The 18,803-nt window shown below is 47.4% G+C and overlaps 1 protein-coding gene across 3 annotated transcripts in view; it reads right to left on the bottom strand.

The window, feature by feature from the left end:
• LOC115103693 (SH3 and PX domain-containing protein 2A-like) overlaps nt 1-18,803 on the bottom strand; it is a 141,654-nt gene that overhangs the window by 84,646 nt on the left and 38,205 nt on the right. For all 3 annotated transcript variants that reach the window (XM_029624562.2, XM_029624565.2, XM_029624563.2), the window contains 2 exons: nt 15,684-15,760; nt 12,344-12,435 (listed from right to left, as the gene is read on the bottom strand). In XM_029624562.2, coding sequence (XP_029480422.1) covers nt 12,344-12,435; nt 15,684-15,760 — 169 coding nt within the window. The remainder of the gene's footprint in view (nt 1-12,343; nt 12,436-15,683; nt 15,761-18,803) is intronic.

Here is an 18,803-nt window from a genome sequence, read left to right as displayed (position 1 = left end):
TCTGTACCGGTACCCCCTGTATATAGCCTCCACATTGACTCTGTACTGGTACCCCTGTATATAGCCTCCACATTGACTCTGTACCGGTAACCCCTGTATATAACCTCCACATTGACTCTGTACTGGTACCCCTGTATATAGCCTCCACATTGACTCTGTACTGGTACCCCCTGTATATAGCCTCCACATTGACTCTGTACTGGTACCCCCTGTATATAGCCTCCACATTGACTCTGTACTGGTACCCCCTGTATATAGCCTCCACATTGACTCTGTACCGGTATCCCCTGTATATAGCCTCCACATTGACTCTGTACTGGTACCCCCTGTATATAGCCTCCACATTGACTCTGTACTGGTACTCCCTGTATATAGCCTCCACATTGACTCTGTACCGGTACCCCCTGTATATAGCCTCCACATTGACTCTGTTCCGGTACCCCCTGTATATAGCCTCCACATTGACTCTGTACCGGTACCCTCTGTATATAGCCTCCACATTGACTCTGTACCGGTACCCCCTGTATATAACCTCCACATTGACTCTGTACCGGTACCCCCTGTATATAGCCTCCACATTGACTCTGTTCCGGTACCCCCTGTATATAACCTCCACATTGACTCTGTACCGGTACCCCCTGTATATAGCCTCCACATTGACTCTGTACCGGTATCCCCTGTATATAGCCTCCACATTGACTCTGTACCGGTACCCCCTGTATATAACCTCCACATTGACTCTGTTCCGGTACCCCCTGTATATAGCCTCCACATTGACTCTGTACCGGTACCCCCTGTATATAGTCTCCACATTGACTCTGTACCGGTACCCCTGTATATAGCCTCCACATTGACTCTGTACTGGTACCCCTGTATATAGTCTCCACATTGACTCTGTACCGGTACCCCCTGTATATAGCCTCCACATTGACTCTGTACCGGTACCCCCTGTATATAGCCTCCACATTGACTCTGTACCGGTACCCCCTGTATATAGCCTCCACATTGACTCTGTACCGGTACCCCTGTATAGCCTCCACATTGACTCTGTACCGGTACCCCCTGTATATAGTCTCCACATTGACTCTGTACCGGTACCCCTGTATATAGCCTCCACATTGACTCTGTACCGGTACCCCTGTATATAGCCTCCACATTGACTCTGTACCGTACCCCTGTATATAGCCTCCACATTGACTCTGTACTGGTACCCCTGTATATAGCCTCCACATTGACTCTGTACTGGTACCCCTGTATATAGCCTCCACATTGACTCTGTACTGGTACCCCCTGTATATAGCCTCCACATTGACTCTGTACCGGTATCCCCTGTATATAGCCTCCACATTGACTCTGTACTGGTACCCCTGTATATAGCCTCCACATTGACTCTGTACTGGTACTCCCTGTATATAGCCTCCACATTGACTCTGTACCGGTACCCCTGTATATAGCCTCCACATTGACTCTGTTCCGGTACCCCTGTATATAGCCTCCACATTGACTCTGTACCGGTACCCTCTGTATATAGCCTCCACATTGACTCTGTACCGGTACCCCCTGTATATAACCTCCACATTGACTCTGTACCGGTACCCCTGTATATAGCCTCCACATTGACTCTGTTCCGGTACCCCCTGTATATAACCTCCACATTGACTCTGTACCGGTACCCCCTGTATATAGCCTCCACATTGACTCTGTACCGGTATCCCCTGTATATAGCCTCCACATTGACTCTGTACCGGTACCCCTGTATATAACCTCCACATTGACTCTGTTCCGGTACCCCCTGTATATAGCCTCCACATTGACTCTGTACTGGTACCCCCTGCATATAGCCTCCACATTGACTCTGTACTGGTACCCCCTGTATATAGCCTCCACATTGACTCTGTACCGGTACCCCTGCATATAGCCTCCACATTGACTCTGTACTGGTACCCCCTGTATATAGCCTCCACATTGACTCTGTACTGGTACCCCCTGCATATAGCCTCCACATTGACTCTGTACTGGTACCCCCTGCATATAGCCTCCACATTGACTCTGTACTGGTACCCCCTGTATATAGCCTCCACATTGACTCTGTACTGGTACCCCCTGTATATAGTCTCCACATTGACTCTGTACCGGTACCCCCTGTATAAAGCCTCGCTATTGTTATTTTACTGCTGCTGTTTAATTATTTGTTACTTTATTTTCTATTTTTTTTATGTCACACTTTTTTTTCTCTTAAAACTTCTTAAAGCATTGTTGGTTTTGGGCTTGTAAGTAAGCATTTCACTGTAAGGTTGCTGTTGTATTCGGCGCATATAACAAATAACATTTTATTTTATTTATCTATCTCTCCATGGGTCTTTCTCTCTCTCTCTTGGAACAGATGAGGACAATGGAAAAATGGACACATAACGCACTGTCATGGCGTGCCCCTTTTGGGTAAGGAACATAGCCCCCCCCTCTCCCTACCACCACAGGTTTATGGCGGTCGTAAATACCGAAACTCTTTTCCCCACTCTGCCAAAATGAAAGTTGAGAATCCCTTTCTTACCACAGAGAAAGACTTTGCAGTGTGGTAACCTCAAAAGGTTGAATAATGTAACAATATTTCTTACGTTCTTGTAGGTTCATGCTCTACAACATCCGCAGAGTACGACCCTGCCTCACACAGGAAGCAGCGCAGGTCCTAATCCAGGCACTTGTCATCTCCCGTCTGGATTACTGCAACTCGCTGTTGGCTGGGCTCCCTGCCTGTGCCAATAAACCCCTACAACTCATCCAGAACGCCGCAGCCCGTCTGGTGTTCAACCTTCCCAAGTTCTCTCACGTCACCCCGCTCCTCCGCTCTCTCCACTGGCTTCCAGTTGAAGCTCGCATCCGCTACAAGACCATGGTGCTTGCCTACGGAGCTGTGAGGGGAACGGCACCTCAGTACCTCCAGGCTCTGATCAGGCCCTACACCCAAACAAGGGCACTGCGTTCATCCACCTCTGGCCTGCTCGCCTCCCTACCACTGAGGAAGTACAGTTCCCGCGCAGCCCAGTCAAAACTGTTCGCTGCTCTGGCCCCCCAATGGTGGAACAAACTCCCTCACGACGCCAGGACAGCGGAGTCAATCACCACATTCCGGAGACACCTGAAACCCCACCTCTTTCAGGAATACCTAGGATAGGATAAAGTAATCCTTCTCACCCCCCTAAAAGATTTAGATGCACTATTGTAAAGTGGCTGTTCCACTGGATGTCTTAAGGTGAACGCACCAATTTGTAAGTCGCTCTGGATAAGAGCGTCTGCTAAATGACTTAAATGTAAATGTAAATGTAAATGTAAATATTTCTCTATTGCAAACCATTTAAATTGTCTGTGGGTACTTAAAGAACAATCATGTCGAATTCCTTACTAATTTGTAGGACTAACAGCAGGACGACATAACTGTATCTCTGAATGTGTATATTTCCCAGGTACTGGATTTACATCTAAATGTTGTGGAGCATATATGATTAAATATGAAACTATTTGTGAGAAGATGAAATGTGATGAGAGAATGGTTTCTCATATGAAGTTTTAACTAGTCAGTGACCACACCCCGTGAGCACAGACATTTACATCGGCGTCATGGAACTCCCCCTTTTCTTCTCCAGTATAAAAACCGCTTCAGAAAAAATGTACATTAGACCAAAACATGCCCGGTTGCTGCCGGGGTGTGAAATGGTTCTAACTGTGACCTGAATAATTAACCATTGAGATCAGAAAACATGGTGCTGTTGTAACAAGTTGAAATGGTATGCAATTTAAATATAGCCAAGAGAACACAGGGACGAGGTCCCCGTGTTGGAATGGCTATCACTGTATAGATCAAGCAGACTAAGGTGTGAGCCGGATGTTGCAAAATGGTTTAACTTCTTTGGGGTAGGGGGCAGTATTTTCACGTCTGGATGAAAAGCGTGCCCAGAGTAAACTGCCTGCTACTCAGGCCCAGATGCTATGCATATTATTAATAGATTTGGATAGAAAACACTCTGAAGTTTCTAAAACTGTTTGAATGATGTCTCTGAGTATAACAGAACTCATATGGCAGGCAAAAACCTGAGAAAAAAATCCAACCAGGAAGTGGGAAGTCTGAGGTTTGTAGGTTTTCAAGTCTTAGCTTATCCAATATACAGTGTCTGTGGGGTCATATTGCACTTCCTAAGGCTTCCACTAGATGTCAACAGTCTTTAGAACCTTGTTTCAGGCTTCTACTGTGAGGTGGGAGAGAATGAGAGCTGATTGAGTCATGGGTATGCCAGAAGGCCATGTGCTCAGTCAGGTACACGCCTGTGAGAGTTAGCTCCGTTCCCTTTCATTTCTAAAGACAAAGGAATTCTCCGGTTGAAACATTATTGAGGATTTATGATAAAAACATCCTAAAGATTGATTATATACATAGTCTGACAAGTTTCTACGAACTGTAATATAACTTTTTTGACTTTTCGTCTGGACCTAGTGCCTGCGCATTTGGATTACTGTACTAAATGCGCAAACAAAAAGGAGGTATTGGACATAAATGATGGACTTTATCGAACAAAACTAACATTTATTGTGGAACTGGGATTCCTGGGAATGCATTCTGATGAAGATCATCAAAGGTAAGTGAATATTTATAATGCTATTTCGGACTTTTGTTGACTCCATAACATGGTGGGTATCTGTATTGCTTGTTTTGGTCTCTGAGCACTGTACTCAGATTATTGCATGGTTTGCTTTTTCCGTAAAGCTTTTTTGAAATCTGACACAGCGGTTGCATTAAGGAGAAGTGCATCTAAAATTCCATACATTAAGGTGAACGCACCAATTTGTAAGTCGCTCTGGATAAGAGCGTCTGCTAAATGACTTAAATGTAAATGTAAATGTAATAACAGTTGTATCTTTTAGCAATGTTTATTATGTATATTCCTGTAAATTGACGTAGCTCTCTGCACTTTCACCGGATGTTTTGGAGGCAAAACATAACAACACGCCAATGTAAACAGAGATTTTTGGATATAAATATGAACTTTATCGAACAAAACATACATGTATTGTGTAACACGAAGTCCTATGAGTGCCATCTGATGAAGATCATCAAAGGTAAGTGATTAATTTTATCTCTATTTCTGCTTTTTGTGACTCCTCTCTTTGGTTGGAAAAATGTGACTAGGTACTGACCTAACATAATCGCATGGTATGCTTGGTATGCTTTTGTCGTAAAGCCTTTTTGAAATTAACAACAAGTTTATCTTTAAAATGGTGTGTAATACATGTATGTTTGAGGAATTGTAATTATGAGATTTCTGTTGTTTGAATTTGGCGCCCTGCACTTTCACTGGATGTTGGTCAGGTGGGACGTTAGCGTCCCATGTACCCTAGAGAGGTTAAACTACAACGACTTCCTAGTTAATTACTATTCAACACGCACACGCACGCACGCACACACACACACACACACACTCACACACACACACACACACACACACACACACACACACACCTGTGGAACAGGTCAAACTGCCTCCTATAATTCCATGATTAATGTGTTTCAAATTAGTTTTCCTTCTGCAGATTGCTCTGGAGTATAGTCACAAACACAACATACACACTGCCCCCTCCCCCCTACCACACACACACTAATCGTGGAAGTAAATCAGTGGCCAATCTCACTGCTAAATGTCCTCTAATTCGTTTCCATTTAGCGGATGTGAAGGGAAGGAACCAAGATGAAAGCCCATCCAATTTCCCCCCAGACAGAAAACTACTTCTGAATCATGATGTGTAACTGCTAGAATAGTCCATGTCTGCATCTCAAATGACACCCTATTCCCTATATAGTGCACACATGTTCTGCAGAGTCAATAAGGAATAGGGTGCCATTTAGGATGCAGCCTTTCTGGATGCAATGCACCACCACTATGTAATGTGTTAGTGCTAGAATAGTACATGAGAGATGGATAAAATCCACCTCCACCATTACTTCCCATTGTTACAATAGACAGGAACAAGCTTAGTATGTCCATTTAGTCTACCCCACTTTCCATGTCCATTATCATTCATATTGATGCTATAATGGAGTCACAATATTTGCCAGGCTTTAGAGATGAGGACTGGCCAAGAGCAATGCAATGTAATGAGTGTGTGTGTGTGTTTGGGGAGTGTGTGTGTGTGTGTGCACGAGCGCTAGAGAGAGAGAGAGAGAGAGAGAGAGAGAGAGAGAGAGAGAGAGAGAGAAAAGAAAGAGAGGGAGAGAGAGAGCACTGAGGGCACAGGGTGCATGTGTGTATTATTGATGGAGATATGTGACTTCATCTTCTCCGACTAGTCTCTGGACTACATGATTAATGTGTTGTCTTTACATACCAAAATAGACCGCACCACTCATGTCATAGAGAATACAAAGAAGGAGGGAGGTAGAGAGAGAGAGAGAGAGAGAGAGAGAGAGAGAGAGCAAGAGAGTGAGAGAGAGTGTGAGAGAGAGAGAGAGAGAGACAATGAAGTGAGAGAAAGATGGAGAGAGCGATGAATGGAGCTATGGGAAGACAGTGAGAGATACAGCTAGGGAGGGGAGGAATGAGGGAGGGGAGAATGGAGAAAGAGAGGGAGAAAGAGAGAGAGAGAGGCTGTTGATCGAATCCTAACCACTTTGGCAATAGTGTTTCTAACCTTGAGCTGTCATGTCAAATAAAGCAGACTTGAATTTATGAGCTGTGGATGGACAGAACGAGAGAAAAGAGGGAAGAGGGAGGAGGAAGGGAAAGAGACTCTATTAAGCCTCAGCAGGAAATCACTGTGAGACAGAGGTCACTATATCTGCTGTCTTCTCCTCACATCTTTTCTTAACTCCAGTGAAAGAAGCAAGGATTTAAACAACCACATGACACTGGCAGAGAAGTGAGGCAAAGGAGAGGCAGTGAAGCTAGGCAGAAGAGAGGCACAGAAGCGAGGCAGATGTGAGGCAGAGTAGCAAGGCAGAGGTGAGGCAGAGTAGCAAGGCAAAGGTGAGGCAGAGTAGCAAGGCAGAGGTGAGGCAGAGTAGCAAGGTAGAGGTGAGGCAGAGTAGCAAGGCAGAGGTGAGGCAGAGTAGCAAGGCAGAGGAGAGGCAGAGAAGCAAGGCAGAGGTGAGGCAGAGTAGCAAGGAAGAGGAGAGGCAGAGTAGCAAGGCAGAGTGGGGCAGAGTAGCAAGGCAGAGGAGAGGCAGGGTAGCAAGGCAGAGTGGGGCAGAGTAGCAAGGCAGAGGAGAGGCAGAGTAGCAAGGCAGAGGTGAGGCAGAGTAGCAAGGCAGAGGAGAGGCAGAGTAGCAAGGCAGAGGTGAGGCAGGGTAGCAAGGCAGAGGTGAGGCAGGGTAGCAAGGCAGAGGTGAGACAGAGTAGCAAGGCAGAGGTGAGGCAGAGAAGCAAGGCAGAGGTGAGGCAGAGTAGCAAGGCAGAGTGGGGCAGAGTAGCAAGGCAGAGGAGAGGCAGAGTAGCAAGGCAGAGGTGAGGCAGGGTAGCAAGGCAGAGGAGAGGCAGAGTAGCAAGGCAGAGGTGAGACAGAGTAGCAAGGCAGAGGAGAGGCAGAGTAGCAAGGCAGAGGTGAGGCAGGGTAGCAAGGCAGAGGTGAGGCAGAGTAGCAAGGCAGAGGAGAGGCAGAGTAGCAAGGCAGAGGTGAGGCAGAGTAGCAAGGCAGAGGTGAGGCAGGGTAGCAAGGCAGAGTGGGGCAGAGTAGCAAGGCAGAGGAGAGGCAGAGGAGCAAGGCAGAGGTGAGGCAGAGTAGCAAGGCAGAGGTGAGGCAGGGTAGCAAGGCAGAGTGGGGCAGAGTAGCAAGGCAGAGGAGAGGCAGAGTAGCAAGGCAGAGGTGAGGCAGAGTAGCAAGGCAGAGGTGAGGCAGGGTAGCAAGGCAGAGTGGGGCAGAGTAGCAAGGCAGAGGAGAGGCAGAGTAGCAAGGCAGAGGTGAGGCAGAGTAGCAAAGCAGAGGTGAGGCAGGGTAGCAAGGCAGAGGTGAGGCAGAGAAGCAAGGCAGAGGTGAGGCAGAGTAGCAAGGCAGAGGAGAGGCAGAGTAGCAAGGCAAAGGAGAGGCAGTGAAGCTAGGCAGAAGAGAGGCACAGAAGCGAGGCAGATGTGAGGCAGAGTAGCAAGGCAGAGGTGAGGCAGAGTAGCAAGGCAAAGGTGAGGCAGAGTAGCAAGGCAGAGGTGAGGCAGAGTAGCAAGGCAGAGGTGAGGCAGAGTAGCAAGGCAGAGGTGAGGCAGAGTAGCAAGGCAGAGGAGAGGCAGAGAAGCAAGGCAGAGGTGAGGCAGAGAAGCAAGGCAGAGGAGAGGCAGAGTAGCAAGGCAGAGTGGGGCAGAGTAGCAAGGCAGAGGAGAGGCAGGGTAGCAAGGCAGAGTGGGGCAGAGTAGCAAGGCAGAGGAGAGGCAGAGTAGCAAGGCAGAGGTGAGGCAGGGTAGCAAGGCAGAGGAGAGGCAGAGTAGCAAGGCAGAGGTGAGACAGAGTAGCAAGGCAGAGGAGAGGCAGAGTAGCAAGGCAGAGGTGAGGCAGGGTAACAAGGCAGAGGTGAGGCAGAGTAGCAAGGCAGAGGAGAGGCAGAGTAGCAAGGCAGAGGTGAGGCAGAGTAGCAAGGCAGAGGTGAGGCAGGGTAGCAAGGCAGAGTGGGGCAGAGTAGCAAGGCAGAGGAGAGGCAGAGAAGCAAGGCAGAGGAGAGGCAGAGTAGCAAGGCAGAGGTGAGGCAGAGAAGCAAGGCAGAGGTGAGGCAGAGTAGCAAGGCAGAGGTGAGGCAGAGGAGCAAGGCAGAGGTGAGGCAGAGGTGAGGCAGGGTAGCAAGGCAGAGTGGGGCAGAGTAGCAAGGCAGAGGAGAGGCAGAGTAGCAAGGCAGAGGTGAGGCAGAGTAGCAAGGCAGAGGTGAGGCAGGGTAGCAAGGCAGAGGTGAGACAGAGTAGCAAGGCAGAGGTGAGGCAGAGAAGCAAGGCAGAGGTGAGGCAGAGTAGCAAGGCAGAGTGGGGCAGAGTAGCAAGGCAGAGGAGAGGCAGAGTAGCAAGGCAGAGGTGAGGCAGGGTAGCAAGGCAGAGGAGAGGCAGAGTAGCAAGGCAGAGGTGAGACAGAGTAGCAAGGCAGAGGTGAGGCAGAGTAGCAAGGCAGAGGTGAGGCAGGGTAGCAAGGCAGAGTGGGGCAGAGTAGCAAGGCAGAGGAGAGGCAGAGTAGCAAGGCAGAGTGGGGCAGGGTAGCAAGGCAGAGGAGAGGCAGAGTAGCAAGCCGAGGAGAGGCAGAGAAGCAAGGAAGGGAGGAAAATAATGAGAGGAGTAATTGAAACATGGATGAGAAAAACTGTCAGCGTCTAACAAGGGAGTCTGTGCCTCAGGTGTGTGTGTGTTTGCCTGCGCGTGTGTGTTACCAGTCTATTACAACTGATTTGGAGCTTTCGAATGTGAATTTGGAGAGCACAGTTTTCGTTCCCCTAATTAAAAAGTACCCAGAGGGGAAAGGAACATCTCCAAGAAGTATGAAACGTGTCATCCTCCTAACACACACACACACACACTCTCTCCCTTTTCCCAAATGTGTAGATGCTTGCTAGAACTTTTTGTAGCTTGGAAAAAGAGCTGAATAGGGAACACACCAAAACATTCTAAAGGGGGTACTTTGGAACCTGGTCACGTACAGTGAGTGTACAAAACAATAAGAACACCTTCCTAATATTGAGCTGTGGGTAGTTGCTTTCTGTTTTTGTGTCAGCACCAGACATAACTGTTTCGGTTGTTCTCTTTGTTGTTTTGCATTTTAGTGTTCAGTTTCGAATAAATAATATGAACACGTACCACGCTGCACCTTGGTCCTCACCTTCTTCCTATGAATTCCATTACAGAACTACCACCACAAACGGACCAAGCAGCGTGGTAACAGGGAGCAGAGGGTTCAGGACTCCTGGACTTGGGAGGAGATATTGGACGGCAAGGGACCCTGGGCACAGGCTGGGGAATATCGCCGCCCCAAAGAAGAACTGGAGGCAGCGAAAGCTGAGGGGCGGCGATTTGAGGTAAGGCAGCGCAACAGGCACGAGAGGCAGCCCCCCCCCCAAAAAAAAAATTGGGGGGCACACGGGGAGATTGGCGGAGTCAGGCGAGAGACCTGAGCCAACTCCCCATGCTTACCGGAAGCAGCGTAGTACTGGTCAGGCACCGTGTTATGCGATGAAGCGCACAGTGTCTCCAGTGAGCGCTCATAGCCCGGAGTGCAATAGGCCAGCCCCTCGCAAGTGCCATGCGAGAGTGGGCATCCAGTCAGGGCGGATTGTGCCAGCTCAGCGCGTTTGGTCTCCGTGCCGGGCAAATGTGGGCATTGAGCCTAAGGGAGAGGTGCGATTGGTGTGCACCAGATCTCCAGTGGGAAAAGGTGCTCCCCCACAGCCAGGTTCGACCTGTGCCTTCACTCTGTAGGGGCCGCACCAAGCTCTCTCCGTCTCCTCCCTCAAGGTTCTCCCTCCAGCCCGGAGCTGCCAGAGTCTCCCTCCAGCCTGGAGCTGCCAGCGTCTCCCGCCTGTCCGGAGCCGGCGGCGAGGATCACCTAAGTGGGCTAAGCCTAAGGTGGAGCGGGGCCACATTCCTCACCAGAGCCGCCACCGTAAAGAAGGCCCACCCGTACCCTCCCCTTTAGAGTCAGGTTTTGCGGCCATAGTCCGCACCTTTGGGAGGAGGCTTTTATTCTCTATTTTGGTTTGGCCAGGGTGTGACTAGGGTGGGCATTCTATGTTCATTTTCTATGTTTTATATTTCTTTGTTGTTTGGCTGTATGTGGTTCTCAATCAGAGGCAGCTGTCTTTTGTTGTCTCTGATTGAGAACCATAATTAGGTAGCCTTTTCCCACTGGGTTTTTGTGGGTAGTTTCTGTGTTTGTGTCTGCACCAGACAGAACTGTTTCGGTTGTTCTCTTTGTTGTTTTGCATTTTAGTGTTCAGTTTGGAATAAATTGTCACGTCCTGGCCTTCATTTCCGTTGTTTTGTCATTATTTAGTATGGTCAGGGCGTGAGTTGGGGTGGGCAGTCTATGTTTGTTTTTCTATGATTTTGGGATTTGTATGTTTCGGCCTAGTATGGTTCTCAATCAGAGGCAGGTGTCATTAGTTGTCTCTGATTGAGAATCATACTTAGGTAGCCTGGGTTTCACTGTTTGTTTGTGGGTGATTGTCTATGTTGATTGCTTGTGTCAGCACAGTTCTCATTATCTTCACGGTCGTTATTTTGTTTATTGTTTTTGTATAGTGTGTTTCAGTGTTCAGTGTTTTCTTTATTAAATATCAAGATGAACACAAACCACGCCGCATTTTGGTCCCCCGATGCTTCTCGCCTCTCCTCTTCAGATGAAGAGGAGGAAGACCGTGACGTAAATAATATGAACACGTACAACGCTGCACCTTGGTCCTCGACCTTCTTCCACCTACGGCCGTTACAGGGTGGTGGACCTGGTCTTGAATCACACTGGGAACTGTAAAGCGTGAACAAAAAAAACTAGCAGCGTTGCAGTTCTTGACACAAACCGGGTCGCCTGGCACCTACTACCATACCCTGTTGAAAAGCACTTTTTTTTTGCACATTGTTAATCATGCCATGAGTACTTCTCAATAGGACCAACAGTTCATGGGAAAGGTGTAGAAGGTACGAAGACGTTGAGCAATATAGTATCACAAACACACACACACGCATGCGCACACACACACACACACACACAAACACAGAGACACACAACTCCCCCATAGTCAACCCACTATCTGCCACATAGACAGGACATTAGTAGCTCTTCTTCTCAGTATACACCCCCATAGTTCCCTTTTAGTGTTTGGAACATGGCCGCCCTACAAACTCTGTCCATGGATCAGTGTGTGAACCCTCTACCCTCCTGCTGGTGGCATCAAAGCCTGGACTCCACTTCCTCTGTTCAAAAGGACCCACACTGTAAACAATGAGGCCTCAGCCTCTCAGATTCTCTCTGAGACACACCGCACAGCAGGATGGGAAAGTTTTGAGAAAGAGACAGGGCGAAATATTGACCCAGTTTGGGGAGGACACACATTGTTGGAGAGAGAGTTAGAGAGAGAGATCGAGAGATCATGAGTTCATGGGCTCCTGAGTACTTCAGCAGAAAATAGAATTATAGATTGATAAATGTAGATATACATAACAAAAATTCGCAATGACTTATATTTACTGTTCACTTTTTATAGTTTATTTTACTTTTGTTTATCCATTTCACTTGCTTTCCCATGCTAATAAAGCCCCTTGAATTGAATTGAACTGAGAGTGTGTGTGTGTGTGTGTGTGTGTGTGTGTGTGTGTGTGTGTGTGTGTGTGTGTGTGTGTTAGATACTCACTCTCCTGGGGGGTTGAGGTCATCAGCTTTGGTCTCAAAGAAGCGCAGCACCTCCTCACTCTGAGACAACTGAGGAGGGAGACGGACCAGAGCCTGAGAGAGAGAGAGAGAGAGAGAGAGAGAGAGAGAGGGAGGAGAGGAAGAGGGGAAGGAGGGAAGGAAGAGATAGAGAGAAGAGAGGGGCAGAGGGGGAAAGAGACAGAGAGGGGAGTGAGGGAGAGCATCCTCTGTAAGATACCGTGCAACGATGCACCACACAAAGCAGCTCTTGGAATGATGAACTACGGAGGATGCATTCCAACATCCATTTGACATTCTACCTTTACAAAAGATAACAGCATAATCCTTAGCACAGAGTTTGGCTCCAATTCAATGGAAGATCATATGTCAGTCTATTCCACTGAGGATGGACATCCATTTGTAATGGTCATGCTAAGTCACACTACTATAGGAACAGATCAATAGGAGCCAATGACAAGGTAGACATAGGTGGACATATTGTACTATATTTGAGATTGATGTTGAACAATATCCATATCATATTCATGGGACTTATTTCAGTGCACAACTTCAAATGAATTAATATTCCATTAATATTCCATTGTTCACAATAAGAGCAAATACCCGTCCGGACTCATATGATCATTTTCTGGTCATGTGTTATTGAGGAAGTGTATATTACATTAAACGACAGCTAGTGATACAGATGGTTTGGCTCCAGCCCACAATCCCCTGGGAGGGCCTTCTGTGTCATCACGATCCTTCTGTTGTTTGTCTTGTGACAAGAAACAGGAAGTGGTAAGTAAACGGTACAGTTGATGAGTGATAGACAGGCAGAACAATCTCTTAACATCTCCAAAAAAATAAGCACATTTTAAGGCATTTTAAGTAAAAAGATAATGAGCTATTTTATTTTTATAAACCTTGAGTGAGCAAGAATTTTGTCCACAAATGTACCAACATTTCTATTATGTAAATAGTTTATGATTAACGATTGCAATAATGTAGTTATTTTGTCAGATACATCTCCCTATTAGCTGAAATCTTGTTTTTTTTCCCCAAAGCCATTTTAGCTGTCACACTAGCTTTTCGGTCCGAACAGATTCACAAATCATAGGAATTTGCCGTGCTATGCAGACGTGGACTCCCTCCGAGGCATTTGTTTCTAGGCAAACCCTCCCTGTCCTTGCCGGGGCCAAGCCTGCTCCCTCCGTGGCTAAAGCCAGCGTGAGAAAAATGCTAACAAGTGTTATGTGCTATGAAATGAAATAAACACTGCACAAAACGTATTTCCTAGATTCATGAGAGTGCTATTAAACGAAGCAAGGAAAGTTCATTTCAAAACGTGACGTTAGCTTTACTGAAATGTGCTGCTGTTTTAGGTAAATAATGAATCTGCTAGCTTCAGACATGACTGACGGCATCTTTAAGTTGTGTTTGAGCATTTACATAAAGACTGGGCACGAGTATTTGGAGGTTATCAAAACGTACCATCAAAGTTGAGAGAAAGTCTTTCAAAATGTTGGATTTCACTGATTATTAGATGTGGCCTTGGACAATAAAGTCCACCCTTTCATCTGTGTTTCAAGGCAGAAAACTGGACACCTTCTCTCCCTAGAGAGAGAGAGCGCGAGAGAGCGAGAGAGAGAGAGAGAGAGAGGGGGGGAGTAAGAGAGAGAGAGAGAGCAAGAGAGAGAGAGAGGGGGGGAGTAAGTGAGAGAGAGAGGGCGGGGGAGTAAGTGAGAGAGAGAGAGAGAGAGAGAGAGACAGGGCAGACAGAGAGAGACAGGCTAGGGGCCTCCCGAGTGGGGCAGTGGTCTAAGGCCACTAGAGATTCTGGGTTCAAGTCCAGGCTCTGTCGCAGCCGGCCGCGACCGGGGGACCCATGGGGCGGCGCACAATTGGCCCAGTGTCGTCCGCATTAAGGGAGGGTTTGGCAGGCAGGGATGTCCTTGTCCCATCGAGCACTAGCGACTCCTACGAAGGGCCGGGAACAGTGCACGCTGACACGGTACAGCGTTTCCTCCGACACATTGGTGCGGGTTGCTTCCTGGTTGAGCAGGCATTGCGTCAAGAAGCAGTGAGGCTTGGTTGGGTTGTGTTTTCGGAGGACGCACGGCTCTCGAGCTTCGCCTTTCCTGAGTCCGTACGGGAGTTGCAGCGATGAGACAAGACTGTAACTACCAATTGGATACCAGGAAATTGGGGAGAAAAAAGGGTCAAATAAAAAGGGAAGACAGACTATGTCCACACTGCCCACAAAATGAGGTGGAAACTGAGCTGCACTTCCTGACCTCCTGCAAAATGTATGACCATACTAGAGACACACATTTCCCTCAGATTTCACAGACCCACAAAGAATTTGAAAACAAATCCAATTTAGATAAACGTTCATATCTATCTGTGCAATCACAGCAGCAAGATGTGTGACCTGTTGCCAAATGAAAAGGGCAACCAGTGAAGAACAAACTTTTACTTGAACTATTTGCACATCGTTACAACACTGTATATAGAGATAACATGGTATTTGAAATGTCTTTATTCTTTTGGAACCTCTGTGAGTGTAATATTCACATTTTAGAGAGAGAGAGAGAGAGAGAGAGAGAGAGAGAGAGAGAGAGAGAAAGATTAACAAAGGGGAAACGATAAGAGCTTTTTTGAAGTCAGACTGTTGAATGACCAAAGGCTTAATTTTTGGGGGAGTTGTAGAAAACTTTCATTAAATTAAATACTCAACTGAGGGCATAGCCTTCATCTGGCTTTTGAAAGAGTGGGTAGCTTTTTAAAGTCTATCTTTTGTTGGGCACTCAGAAGTGTTCTTGTGTGTTCTAAACAGAACAGAACTAGGACAAATCTCTTTCTAAAACTTCATGACCAGAATAAACCAAAGCCTTAGAGACCAGTAAGTATGACAATGTGTTTTCAGCTAAGTAGTTGAAAAACATTTCCTCAGATGGGGCCATGTAGGTTTGCGAGCTTGGTAACTGCCCCTGAACATAACAAAAACGTATACTTTTAAAACTCTGCAATAAGATGAGTTAAGAGATGAGTTAAGAAACAACAACACCATCTTATTGTGGTGCAACCTGGAACCCCCCCCAGTCAACACGTGTCCCTACAACACCCGTCTTTAACGTCACGCCTGAGGTGTTGCTGACAAGTGTGTCAGGTTACCATCTGTCACCCCTGACATGTGACAGGGGGGACCCCAAGTGGGACAGGATGTTTACAGTGTGTGTGTGTGTGTGTGTGTGTGTGTGTGTGTGTGTGTGTGTGTGTGTGTGTGTGTGTGTGTGCGTGCGTGCGTGTGTGTGTTTTGACAGTAATGCCCCCTCACTCACCCTGCAGTAGTCATCGATGAAACGTAGCCTCTTCATGGCCACATCCCGCACATGACTCCGCCTGAACAGGATTTTACCTGAGGGAGGGAGGAAATGAGAGAAAGAGAGAGAATAGATGAGAAGGGACACATTTTAGATGTTATAGAGTGTAAAACCGTAATAAATTAAAGACCAGTACAATCCTGTCTCAGTGGGCAACCCTTCGGTTTGTTTGTGTATTACCACAGGCTAACTCTAGATGTCAGTAACACGTGAAAGACTTCTGAACCACTACAATCGGACTCTCTTACTCTCATAGTGAACGGTCTTGTCCTGCGAGGACCTCTAACTGTGACTTGCCCACTTAACATATCAAATGGGATTTAATCGCTTGGAGGTTATGTATCTAGTCTAACGCAGTGACTTCAAAGAAAAATGGCACCAGCCAATCAGAACACCCCCTACTCCAGGGCACGCCACGGTCACTACAGTCCCATAGGAAGTGATCAAATTACCCTTCCTATGAACTGAAGACACAGAGGAAGAGAGGAAGAGCTGGGGACAGACTGTGTGCGTTCTGATTGCCAGCAACACTTTGAATGATGAATAGTAGAGGGATAATAGTGCAGTACTGGAGTTTCTTAGATCAGAGACCATCATGGAAACAACAGGCAATTTTCAACCATAACTCTGACTTGCAATACCTAACCCAAGTCTTTGATGGCCAGCTGCTAGCACTGTGTGTAATTGAGTGAATCCTATGGGTACCCTCATTTCAAAGAAGTTGCCATGGACACATTTCCACATCTGGACTTAGACAAAGATATTGTATTTGGTGCGACTCATTTTGGAACGCTGCTGACGACTGCCCTCTTGAACAGGTATCTCTTGCAAAAGAGATGTTATCTCAATGAGACTCTCCGGTCAAAATAAATGTTAGAAATGGTATGTAAACAGATAGAGGTGGATGTTTTGGTTGACACCCAGGTGGCTTAATGTGAGGTGGGTTGGCGGGGTGGGGACTGCCTGACGACTCTGAATTCTCCTAATGCTATGTGTTGGCTACATACCTCGGCTAGAACCTGCAATCATAGAGGGGTGTTGTACAACACAAAGTCATCAGCGAATGGATCATCTCTAACCAGAGTATCAAAACCAATGACCAATATTCAAAACATTGCTTTGCCTACATGTGTTCTGGCTCGGGCCCAACCCATCGGCTTCTGGGACTGTGGCAACCAAGGGGGCCAGCAGGGAGCTACAAAGGAAGGAGCAGGACCTTGGTCAGCTCCAGAGGGCTTACCAGGCCAAGGTGAGTCAGCACCATGGACAGCTCTACAGGCACCAACTGGGGCTGGTAAATCAACACCAATATTACCCAGTCCAGGTGCTGCAACCAATTGGCACCTGGAATTGGTCCCACCTGTCCCTCGTTACTCCAAATGGGTATAAGTAGAGGTGCAGTCACTCGGGGGCTTGGGCAGACAGGCCTAGTCCTCAGAAGAACCGGAGTGGGAATGAGAAGCAGCTCGATCAGACGCCTAAGAAGATACTAGGTGATGTTTGGCTCTCTCTCTTCCTTTTCTTTGGCCCCAAATGAAGAGGACCCATACCCGGACAGTGCGCCACCCGGGGCAAGTTGAGAGCATGTATTGAAACCCCGGACTCATCGCTCTCTCTCGCTCTCTCTCGTTCATTAACACGGGCGGTCCGATGAGCCGCCCGTTACCGGAGAGACCTTTCAGTTGTACTTCTCCCCAACCTTTATTAAAGAACAACTTTGGTTTGAGCACCGCAAAGCAGTCTCCCTCTGTCTTATTTTATTTTGAGTTTCACCTCTGACTCCCCTGGGTTGCCACAGGACCAATCAGACAGTCCGAATGTGTTCGCGTTCTAGAAGGGTCGTGGAGGAAGTCAATACCAGACTCATTGTGGAGACGAAACAAACATTCGGGGTAGCCAGGCATGGGTAGGGAAAGGGCTGAGAGCATGCGGTCTCCATCAGGCTCTAAGGGAGCATGTAGTCTCCATCAGGCTCTAAGAGGGCATGTGGTCTCCATCAGGCTCTGAGAGATAATGTGGTCTCCACTCTCCATCAGGCTCTAAGATAGCATGTGGTCTCCATCAGGCTCTAAGAGAGCATGTGGTCTCCATTAGGCTCTGAGAGATAATGTGGTTTCCATCAGGCTCTAAGAGAGCATGTGGTCTCCATTAGGCTTTAAGAGATAATGTGGTCTCCATCAGGCTCTAAGAGAGCATGTAGTCTCCATTAGGCTTTAAGAGATAATGTGGTCTCCATCAGGCTCTGAGAGATAATGTGGTCTCCATCAGGCTCTGAGAGATAATGTGGTCTCCACTCTCCATCAGGCTCTAAGATAGCATGTGGTCTCCATCAGGCTCTAAGAGAGCATGTGGTCTCCATTAGGCTTTAAGACAGCCTAACCAACATAAACAGTAAACAGACAGAAGCCTCTCACTCACACAGCAGGAGTGTTGTCTCTCTCTCTCTGTTCCACCATCTCTTCCTCAATCTCTTTTTTATTGTGTGTCTTTCACTCCCACACATCAGACAGATACACACTGTCAGCACCTGCCTGCTGCTGCACCTCAGAGAGACAGTCAACTGGATGGACCGACTGATGAATAATGTATGAACGACACTAGGAGGGGCGTCGATACGAGCAGGATACTGACACACACAGGATACTGACGCGGTGTAACTTCTTGCCGAGTCAGCGCTATCGATGACTTGACTGTCATGATGGTGTCTGTCTGCCTTAAGTCAGACTGCACTTCCTTATAAACCCCAATAAGTCCCTATGGATAATGTAATGTCATTGGACCTTATGGCTATCTATGGCGAGAGACTGACCTGGGAGAAATGATGGAGACTGGACATGGAGAAATGATGGAGACTCACCTGGGAGAAATGATGGAGACTGACCTGGGAGAAATGATGGAGACTCACCTGGGAGAAATGATGGAGACTGACCTGGGAGAGATGATGGAGACTGGACATGGAGAAATGATGGAGACTCACCTGGGAGAAATGATGGAGACTGACCTGGGAGAAATGATGGAGACTGACCTGGGAGAAATGATGGAGACTGACCTGGGAGAGATGATGGAGACTGACCTGGG

This window comes from Oncorhynchus nerka, linkage group LG21 (genome assembly GCF_034236695.1).
Source record: "Oncorhynchus nerka isolate Pitt River linkage group LG21, Oner_Uvic_2.0, whole genome shotgun sequence".
Classification (NCBI taxonomy): Eukaryota; Metazoa; Chordata; class Actinopteri; order Salmoniformes; family Salmonidae; genus Oncorhynchus; species Oncorhynchus nerka.
Note: the sequence above shows the minus strand (reverse complement) of the source record. Positions and strands in the feature narration are given on the sequence as shown.